This window comes from Pteronotus mesoamericanus, unplaced genomic scaffold (assembly GCF_021234165.1).
Source record: "Pteronotus mesoamericanus isolate MK-2021 breed Mesoamerican mustached bat unplaced genomic scaffold, CSHL_Meso_final scaffold_232, whole genome shotgun sequence".
Lineage (NCBI taxonomy): Eukaryota > Metazoa > Chordata > Mammalia > Chiroptera > Mormoopidae > Pteronotus > Pteronotus mesoamericanus.
The window spans coordinates 10,842,419-10,853,925 of NW_026555311.1; the positions used below are offsets into that span (position 1 = coordinate 10,842,419).

The following is an 11,507-nucleotide window of genomic DNA, read 5'->3' on the forward strand; positions in this document are numbered from 1 at the left end:
CACGCATAGATTCTTCTCATACACCTTTAAATATACTTGTCATATGCATACTTGTCAGTTTTCTCCTCTTCAGAATTTAAACAGAGTCTAATCTTATCTTAAAATAACATTCTTCCATTCTAATACATGCTGCAACATGGATGAACCTTGAAGACACTATACTAAGTGAAATAAGCCAGACACAAAAAGATGAACACTGTATGATTTCCCTTTTCTGATATATCCAGAGTAGTCAAATTCATAGAGAAAGAAAGTAAATGGTGGTTGCCAGGGTTTGGGGGGAGGGGGACATGGAGAGTTCTTGTTTAATGAGTACAGAGTTGCAGCTTTGCAAGATTAGTTGCACAAAAATGTGAATGTTTTTCTTACTACTACTTAGGTGCACACTTAAAAATGTGTTGAGATGGTAAATTTTATGTGTATTTTAACACAATTAAAAATGATTCTTCATTTCACTTCTCCCTTCACCTACTAATCTACCTCTCTCTTCTTTTCAAACTTTTCCAAAGAGGTAAGTAACCATATCCCCTTTTTTCCATTTTAACTCGTATCTTATTCTTTTATTCAATACACTTCAGTTCAGCTTCTGCCCTATGATACAGCCAACCCTGCTCTGACCAAGGTTGTATTGCTAAGTTCACTGAATACCTATCAGTCTTTATTTTATGTGAGTTCACAGCAGCGTTAGGGAAATCTTTAAAATACTTTTTACATTGAGTTATGAATCTATTTTCCAGAGCTTTTTGAGTCCTTCTTTACACTCACATATATTGGCTTAAATGCTGCTCTTCATCTAAATTTTGTCTAAAGCTTGTATGCTACTTTACATAATGTCTCTGAGTTCCTCTACACTCAATGTCTTTGATTATGAGCTATGTGTTTACAAAATCTTTATCTCTAAATCAATATACAAGATGGGACAAAAGTAGGTCTACAGTTTGTATGGAAAATAATACAGTAATTAATAAATAATAATACAAGAGTAAGCTCGGCATTTCACATACTCACAACTTGAAACCTGCTTTTGCCCAAGCCTGTATCCCGTTGCTTATTGGACATCCCCACTTGTGTAAGTCCTACAAAATTTCAAACTCACTGTGTGTTAAACTTTCTCATCATCCTCTCCTGAAACTTTTAATATTCTCTCCTGGGAATGATATCATCTCTTGTCTCATGTATTTTAGGCAACAAATACTTTCAAAAATTTACTATCCAGGGAGAAATACCCTTCAACAAAGAGCCACATAGCTTTTCTATAAAGAAAACATAGTCTAGATTCACAATAGATCCCCCAGCAATGTCTGTCTGGTGTTTTACAGTCTTTTTGAACTTGGGAAAGTTACTTATCCTTTCCAAATTTCATTGTTTTCAACTGTAAAGTGAGAAAAATTACCCCACAGGTTGTCGAGATTAAGTAAAGTAATTCACTTAAAGCTTAATACAGAGTAAACACCTAACAAATGTTACTTTTTTAAAAAATCACCCTATTATTTACCAGTCACCTTAGCTGTGTCTTTCTCAGGTCCAATAGCCTGCAGCAGCCCTTGTCAAAATCCTTTATTTTGCAGATCAGGGTGAACTTACCTTTATCAGTAAAGGATTCTGAAGGACTGAGTGAAGTACTGTAAATGGGAACCAGGGCTAATGGGCAGCCAATGTAAACACCCATGTGGTAAAACAGCAGTTCACTGACAGTGGCTATTTTGATTGGTCAGTGCCCAGCCATCTCTGTTCTGATTGGCTGCTTTCCCCAATGCTGGCTGGTAAATATTTTGAATATCCCCTCTGGTCTTATACTCTATAAAGATCTCTCAGCCATTTTGATGAAAATACTGACTTTTCCCTCTTCTTGCTCTCTTGCCAATATGTTTATACTTCACTTACCTTATAGTCTATTAATTGGTTGTTTATATTTCTGTATTCCTCTGACATTGAAGTTTATACAAGCAAAACCTGTACATTATTTATGTTTGTGTGTCCAGTATCTAGCCCAAATACTCTTATGCATTGTTATCACTTAATAAATTTTTGTTGAATAAACACATGGAAGAAACTATCATTTTTGCTGTAAAGGATAAGAGAAATAACATTCAAATCTCCTTTGTAGAAATTCAAATATATTTAATTAATTTCCCATTTGATTCTAAGGAAAATTTTTTCTTTTAAACAAATAGTCTGATTAATCCTAATACAGAGGTGGGCAAAAGTAGGTTTTTCCATTGTAATACAAATATATAATACAATAATGGATAAATATTAGAGAATTGTGCACCTGAAGCCTGTATAATTTTGTTAACCAATATCACCCCAATAAATTCAATTGAAAAAAAAACTTGGTAAATGATCTGGCACATTATGTAACAGAATCCCATGATGAACTACAAAGTGACCTAAATTCCAACCATGTTTAGAGGAGAAATGTTTAATGACATTGTAAGAAGCTTTTGTGAGCTGTGTTGTTAAGAGATATACCAGCACACTTACCAACCAACACATTTCTTAGTCATTGCTCTAAGTGCTACATATAACAGTAGAGTATATATACCCCCTCCCCCTAACAAACTAATAATTAATAAATATAAAAACAATAAACTGTATTTCACATACTCACAATTGTAAACCTACTTTTCCCAGCCTCTGTATTGATGTTTTGATAAATTATGTCTAACCATTTTTGTCTTTTAAATTTTTTAATAGATTTAGATTGCTGCTGTTGATAGTATTTTTGATAGTATTTTGAATCAATAACTGTGAGATTCGATTTCTCCCCCAGTATTTCATTATGTTTAAAAATTGAGTATTTCTTCACAGGTCTTTGTGTTGCCACCCTGGGCATTGCAGTTCTGATACGAATTTTGACTACATTTCTGATGGTGTGTTTTGCTGGTTTTAACATAAAAGAAAAGATCTTCATCTCTCTTGCATGGCTTCCGAAGGCCACAGTCCAGGTAATGATGGATAGGATGGCTTAGCATTTTAACTCCTATTTCTATTTGATACCTTGAAACTTTGAATAAGGGGCCTTATTCAAATTTGGTGAAAATAAGTCATTGATATTTGATCTGTAAAAAGAGTTTATACTAATACTCTTTAAATGTTTTATTTTTGGTATACTGATTCCTTAAATATGATAGCTCATTTAAATGTATTTATATCACCAAGGTACATCAAAAATTCCTATAAGTCTCTACGCTACTAGGAGACAGTAGTAGTAGGAGAAAAGAATTTGAATTTTTATCAGTCAGAGCTCTCTAAATCCCCCAGAGAGATAGATGTTAATTCTTTTCATCTCATTATCTTCCAAGAAGAGAGAGAAACAAATTGCATGGCTCATCTTAATATTTAGAAATACTTCAGTGTCAATATGATTGATGATTAGTTATGTTTGGTCACAGGCTTTATATAAAAAGTAGAAAAATCTATTGACAATTCAGAAAATGCTTTAGTGATTTCCTAGATTATTAGTTGATATTAAATTTTTCAAACCAGCTGAACCATCATTCACAGTTCTCACCACATAACCCAAAATTTGTGCACCCTAATGAACAAGGCCTTAACTGATAGGTGCTTAAAATTATTGACCATAAATTTGGTAAAATGCCTATAATTGCACATTGAATTAGCACTGTTTAGAGTATGATTTGTTGCAAATGTAATATATTCCCGGTTGTATTGCATATTTTCTAGAGTAATTATAGCAAGTTAGATTTAACTCTTCCATCCTTTATTATTTTGCAATTATTTAAGTATACAAATTTCTATTTCATGAAATGAAAATCAAATGTTCTTAATTTAGGAAACTTTGGAGGATATATATGTTCTGTAATTACATGCTAGATTTGTATGACTGTGGGCTTGGACATTGTTCCAGAGAAGGTTTTTCTTCCCCATCAGACTTTCAAAGATATATTAGATATAATGACTAAGGATACTGTGATGTTCATATGGTACAATAGGTGGAAGAGTTTCTCCCTCACGATGTCTTCAGCTTCCACACTACTTCTGGTAACTTTAGTAAGTGAACATTAAAAGAATCACTCCAGTAGCTTTAAAATATTAAAAGAATTGCTCTAGTAGCTTTGATAGGAAAGATTGATTTCTAAACATTAAAACCTTAAAGATGGCACTTTTCCTGTCTCAAAAAAAAGCAATTTTTTTTCAAAGCAAATTTTAAAATACAAAGAAATTATCTAGGATGTGTTGAAGAATGTATGTTCTGTGAAACAAGTATTGTATAGAATTCTCTTATTTTTCTCCTTTTGTCACAGCACAAGAAACAAGACTTCTTATATATTTTTCTATATTAGTCGTTTTTCAAACGTTTTTGTCTATGTGATATTATAAAAATATTTTTAAATCAGAGCTCAGCATAAGTACCAACACCAAAAGATACACACACATACACGTACACACACAACAGAGAAATATACACCTGAGCCTTGAACAACACAGCGGATAGGGAAGCTGTGCACAACTTTTGACTGCCCCCAAAATTGCCTCAGACGTCCCTCTGTATCAGTGACGGATTGGTTCCGGGACCCACCTGTGGATACCAAAATCTGAGGATGCCCTTATATAAAGTGGCATAGAACACTGCATACATTCAGCCATCTGCATACGTAGATTCCCAACCACAGATGGAAAATGCCCTTCTCACTCTACCACTGGTTGAATCCACAGCTGCACACCTAGAGATAAAGAGGGTCCCCCTGTATATTTATTGGGAAAAAAATCATATATAAGTAGACCTTCACAGTTCAAATCCATGTTGTTCAAGGGTCAAATATATATCATAATAGGTGCAATTCCTCTCAAGAATTTATGAAATGTTGAATTAGTTATGGTACCAGGTAATCTGCAATAACAAAGAAGCCTAAGTACAGGGACCAAATTAGAGAGCTTTCTCCTTTCTCACCAGCAGTCCTCCAGGGGCATTCCAGGGCTGGCCGAGTGACCACTGTGCTCAGCGTGTGCACGCTAGTATTTTCTGTTTCACTGTCCCAGAAGTAACATGTCCTGTGGAATAAGAGAATAACCAGAGTGACTAATATATCATCTTCCCATGTGCACTAATATTGTATTTTGCCTCTAAAACGAAATGAGAATTTTCATAAGATTTCCCAGTAGGTAAACTTTAAACGAAACATTTCACCAACTCCTGAGACAAAGAGTTAAACCAAATAGTAAGATTAACTTCAGATTTTGAAGTTTTTTAGCACTTTCAAGTTTCATGATGTTTAAAAATTAGTTTGACTCTAAAGCAATACTTTTTTTTTTCATTTAAAAGTTCATCATCTTTCAGTGATTATCACTGAATTTTTCTTCTTTTTCTTTCTTTTTTTAATGTTTTATTTATTTATTTTTAGAGAGAGGGGAAGGGAGAAAGAAAGAGAGAGAAGCTGTGATATGAGAGAGAAACATCGATTAGCTGCCTTTCATACGCTCCCAACAGAGGACCAAACCAGCAACCTAAGCACATGCCCTGACCAGTAATCAAACCAGCCAGGACACAGTACACAGGACAGTGCTCCAACCAACTGAGCCATACCTGCCAGGGCTCATCTTGTTCTTTCTTAAGTCCAAATTCCTAAACATGAAAGAATGAGATGACTGGTAACTTTCATCTTTATTCAGGAGAAATTTAATATATAGAATCATGTTGTAGTTTATTAATATCATGAGTCTGTGTTTTGAAATGTATTTCCCTGAAATTTTTGTAACCTTATGCAAATAGGTTACATATGAATCATCATTTTTTCCTCATGCCAGGGCAGGGACAGTTTCCAAACGGTCAGGACCAACTTCAGTATACTTCGAAAGAAGACTAATAGAACTTTATTAGATGAGAAAAGAACAAGCAATTTCTTTAAAAATAATTCCCTTATATCTATGTGCTTATCATGTTTCCAAATTTACCTTTAAACTTTTACAGGCTGCAATAGGATCTGTAGCTTTGGACACAGCAAGATCACATGGAGACAAACAGTTAGAAGAATATGGAATGGACGTGTTGACGGTGGCATTTTTGGCCATCCTCATCACAGCTCCAATTGGAAGTCTACTGATTGGCTTGCTTGGCCCCAGGCTTCTCCAGAAAGCTGAACTTCAAAATAAAGATGAAGAAGTTCAAGGGGGGACTTCTACACAGCTTTAGAGATGAAAAGAAAGAATGCTGAATATAATGATTACAAAGCTGCTAACTGAGGCTACTTTTATCAAAATGGGTAGTGAAATATGTAACGTTTAAGTTTAAAATGTAATGGAACCAAAAGTGTGGCTATTTCTTTAAGCAGCATTTTTAGCCATTATCCTTTATATGTGGGTGGTGATGTTCTGCATCTTCAACCTGACTGCTCTACCTTCTTCTTTTTTTCCAACACTCCTTCATCATACATCTTAATATGTATAGGGATATATACGCTTTAATGTACTACCACAATTTAAAAAGCACATGGGAAAGACTAATTTCAGAATCCTGTTCTACTAGCCAACAGCTTTCTCTGACTTACTGCTACTGTCACAGCTTCACTATTTGTGGTCACCTAACACATGAGGACCCTAGCTCCTCTTTTTTTGGCTCCTCTGTTCTTCTTTATTTTCAGATAACCATAATCCAGTGCCTCATCAGTTTCTACCCTCACTTTCCCTGCTAATATGCCTCACCTCCATTTCACTCTTCTTACTACATCTGATTGGTCCCACCAAAATATTAATGTATGCAAAGTATCTTCATTGGTTCTTCCTCTTGCACCTGTCTAGAATCTAGATGTTAACTGGATACAGAGCATTGATCAGGCCAACCAAACTTACTCAACCCCAACTACAGATGGAAACAATTACTCTTACATTCAGGTCCCCGAAAGAGGAGTATATGTACCCCATGCATACTTCTGTCAGAGCACTCAGCACCCCTTTTTGTTGTTTGTTTTTATATGTTTGCCTCCTATTAAATCAGCCAATTAGGGATGGGATCCTTGCCTTGGTCGTCTGTGAATACTCAGCATTTCGCTCAGGGCATGGCAGATAGTAAGCATTTAATAAATGTGTATTGACCGGATCAGTGAGGGGATCCTCTTCCACTATAGAAAACTACCTGCCATATAAACAGTTCAGAGCTTAGTCTGCTTGGTCTGACTTAGTCACCTCAGGCTGTCTAACAAAATACCATAGACTGAGTAGCTTAAGCAACAGATGAGTATTTTCCCACAGTTCGAGGGGCTGAAAGACGAACACAAGGATGCTGATGAGAGCTGTCCTCCTGGCTTGCCCATGGCCGCCTTCTCACTGCATCTTCACATTGTGGGGAAAGAGGTGGGGATGGAGGAGAGTGTGCAAGTTCTCTTGTGTCTCTTCTTATAAGAGTCCTTATCCCATCATCAGGGTCCTACCGTAATGACCTCATCTAAACATAATTATCTCCCAAAGGCCCCAACTCCAAATACTGTCACATTGGAGGTTAGGGCTTCAAAATATGAATTGGCGGAGGGATGGGGGAATGAGGAGGACATAGTTCAGTCCAGGGCAGGGGTGTCATACTTCCAAGGATGGTGCTAAACAAACACTGAAAATCCTTGTTCTTCAGTGCTCTTTTTATTCCTACAACCAGTGCCACTTCTATCCCCTCTCAGAAGTATTTTTTTAGATGGACTGATCAGGCTTCAGATCTCTAAGTGATTTTCACCTTTCAGTATTTTCTCTTTGGTATTAATGCCAAATAACATTGACTAGCCTTGGGTGTTCTCAAAATTTCCTGAGCCATACATCTGCATTTGCAAACAATCTCATCCATTACATTCTTTAAAAATAGTATTGATTTTTTTTTCTGATTATAAAACAATTTTAATTACAGAAAATTTAGAACACAGGAAAGTACAAGAAAGAAAACAAACTACTTTTAATGAAAATACCCATTTTATTTTGATTCTTTTAAATTTTACATTTCTGAGGGATGTCTTATTTTCAGAAAGATATATCCTCCACTGAATTAGTTGGGTGAAATTTAACATAAATATATACATTTGAGTTCTGTGAAGATACGTAGATTGATGAATTTTTGTTTTATATAATGAATGTTAAGTCTTCCCAAAATTATTTATTCACCTGGCAATGTTCAAATATTCATTTTGCAATAAATAAAAATTTTTGCCATAATGGAGCGTATGTTTTAAAATCCATTCATTCACTCATTCAAATACACTTATAACATGTCTACTATGTGCCAGGCATTATGCTAGATACTGGGGAATACAGTGATGAACAAGATATTCAAGGACTTTGTTTTTTATGCTACTTGAGTTCTAGTGGGTGGTTGACACTGCAAAATACAAATATGAATAAGACAGGATACTTGCCTTTAAGAACCTTACAAGGCAAAACAATACGTACAAATATTTGTAATCCAAAGGAATGATTCAAAAGTGTTCCCAAGGATCCAAGAGGGCTGTGGAGTAGGTGGATGTTACACTCACCTCCTCTCAGGACCAAACTGGAATTTTAATTAAAATATAGAGCAATCAACCATAATAACCATCTGAAAACTAGCTGAAGAAAAGTCTTAAAACCGAGGATCTCAAGAAGGAGCCACGTCAAGACTGATAGGAAGGGCAGAGACTCAAAAAACACTGGCCCCACTCCTATGGGCAGCAGCTGAGATTCCAGAGGGATATCTAAGCTGTGGAGGTTCCCTCTGAGAAGCCCCCAGGCTGGGCACCATAGCCCAGAGAACCCAAGCCGTGAAGAGGTGCCCAAATAACACCTGGCTGGGAAAATCAGCAGAGTCTGTCCACCAGGGAGAGGCAAGAGTCTGCTAGAGACACAGGTGCACTTTTAAAGGGCCAACACACAAAATCTCATTTGCAGCCACGCACCCCAGGCTCTGGAGGAGGGAGAGCAGAGCAGACCATAATCATGCTAGGAGAAACTGGGGTTTGTGGCTCTGGGGAAAGAGTTAAGGGGACAGCTGCCAGGACCCCTGTGCTGAGTTACCCACATTGCAGATGCCACCTTTCCTGGGCAGAGGACTCCACTCATACGGCATCAGCCCCACCCTCTGGACTCCCCATTGCCCAACCCTGTGGAGCTTCCACCCTGCTGAGGAATCAGATGCCTGGGCCAAGGTGTGGAAGTCCTGGCAGATTCAGGGAGTATCAGTGACTGAGTTGTGTAGCTTTGGGGTGGGGCCACTCCCCCCACTTTTCCATGAAACTGACTGGTGCCTCCTCCTCCTCACAGGAGAGCCCTTAGCCCCACTCTTCAGGCTCCCGGCAGCCCAACAGCCCCACCCTCCTGACTTTTGGTGGCTCCACCCTGCCAAGGTCTGGGCAGAATCTAGGACAGACTGAGTTGTGTGGCTCTGTGGCAGGGGCAATGCTCCCCAACTTCGCCCAAGCCTGATGAGGACCTCCTTGTCTCCTAACTCTTGGTAGCACCACAGTGCTGAGATTGGGCTCCTGGCACAATCTGGGACTCACTAAGTTGCCTGGTTCCAGGACAAGGAAAACTTTTTCCTTGCACACCCTACTGGTGTAGAGCCCTCTCTTCAAATGGCCAAATCTGGGTCTGTTTGGGCCTGATAAACTCTCCTGACCTCACCCTGATGACTTCCTGAGAGCTCACCCACCACAAAGGTGTGCAAGCACCCAGCTAGTGGCGGCTAGACTTCGTATGCCCTGGAACTTTTGCTGACTGGCCTCAGACCCAATACTGGCACAGAGTTTGAACCTGTATCAATCTGGTGAGCACCACTCACCCTTACCTGGTGAGTCCCTGAGAACCTACCTCATGCAACACAAGTACCTCTAGAGACTCTTTCAGTGACTGAGCCTAAGAGGCAGCTGGCAGAGACAGATGGAGGCAGATCTTGGGGTTCCTTGGGACTTTTGCTGACCTGTCCCTAGGCCCAGTGATGGTAAAAGCTAGCCTTGGTGCACAGCTTCATCCTTCCCACACACACCCAGGCCCAGCAGAGGAAGCCACAAACTGTAGATTGTTTTGTAGCTCCAATCAGGTTGCCCAGGGTCAATCAAGGCCGTCTCTGCCATTGGCCCACACCAGTGTCCCTCCTAAGAGGCCCCAGAACAATACACCCATTGGCCAGCTCAGACAACATCAGGGCAGGATCCAATTAGTTTCAGAAGAGGCATATCCAAAGGGAGATCGCACAAAGCACCAGACCCTGCTGAGGCAAATTCTGGTCCATGTGGTCAGCACTAGAACAGCAGTTGTATAATGCAGTTAGGGTTGATCCTCACAGTCAGTCAACTTGAGGGTTCACACCGTGCACAAATGGGCCAATAGCAATCAAAACTCAATTACAATTGGAGGGCCCACAGAACCAACACAAGAGACATTCCCGGAGCACCCAGTTCAGGTGATCAAGAAGACTGTGCCACTGGGTCCCACAGGACGCCTACTACATAAGGCCATCCTACCAAAAAGCAGAGTCAAAGTAGATCTGCCTAATACATAGAAAACAAAAATAAAAAGGCAGCCAAAATGGGGAAACAAAGAAACATGTCCCAAATGGAAAACAAAATAAAACAAAACAGGAGAAATCTCCATAAAAAGAGCTACATGAAATGGAGGCAAGCTATTTACCAGATATAGAGTTCAAGGAATGGTTATAAGGATGCTCAAGGAACTTAGTAAGAACTTCAACAAAAAGTAAGCAAGCATAAAATGAAAGAACATACAAAAGAGCATACCAAAAAGAACCAGTCAAAAATAAATAATAAAATAACTGAAATGGAGAACACACTAGAAGGAATAAACAATAGGTTGGATGAAGCAGAAGACAGAATCAGCAATTTGGAAGACAATGTTGCAGAAAACAGAGTAATAAAAAAAAATTTTTTTTAATGAGACTAGTTAAGGGACTTTTGGGACAACATGAAGTGTGACAACATCCACTTCAAAAGGGTATGAGAAGGAGAAGAGAGAGAGCAAGGAACTGAGAACCTATTTGAAGAAATAATGAATTTCCTAACCTGATGAAGGAAAAAGACATACAAGACCAGGGAGTTCAGAGAATCTCAAACAAGATGAACCCAAAAAGACCCACACCAAGACACATCATAATTAAAATGTCAAAGTTTAAAAGACAAAGAGAGAATCCTAAAAGCCTCAAGAGAAAGACAGTACCTGCAAGAGAGCTGCTATAAGACTGTCAGCTAATATCTCAACAAAAAACACTTCAAGCCAGAAGGGATTGTCATAAAACAGTCAAAGTGATAAAAAGCTAGAGCTACAACCAAGACTGCCTTACCCACCTAAAGAAGTTTGTTACCAGCAATACAAGACCCGTTAAAGAGTCTTCTAAAAAAAGAAGGAAGAGGAGGAAAAGGGAGAATATAGTTAAAAGAATAAAATGGCAATAAATATGTACCTGTCAATAATCACTTTAAATGTAAATGGCTTAAGTGCTCAGATCAGAAGACATAAGGACCCTGGCCAGGTTGCTCAGTTGGTTGAAGTGTCATCCCATACACCATGAAAGGATGTATCTGGGG

At 38.4% G+C, this 11,507-nt stretch overlaps 1 protein-coding gene across 1 annotated transcript in view; it reads left to right on the top strand.

The window, feature by feature from the left end:
* Nucleotides 1-7,861, top strand: part of SLC9B2 (solute carrier family 9 member B2) — a 47,153-nt gene extending 39,292 nt beyond the window's left edge. The window contains exons 11-12 of the mRNA XM_054591669.1: nucleotides 2,812-2,948; nucleotides 5,933-7,861. Coding sequence (XP_054447644.1) covers nucleotides 2,812-2,948; nucleotides 5,933-6,154 — 359 coding nt within the window. The 3' untranslated portion in view covers nucleotides 6,155-7,861. The remainder of the gene's footprint in view (nucleotides 1-2,811; nucleotides 2,949-5,932) is intronic.
* Nucleotides 7,862-11,507: the final 3,646 nt, after the last annotated feature.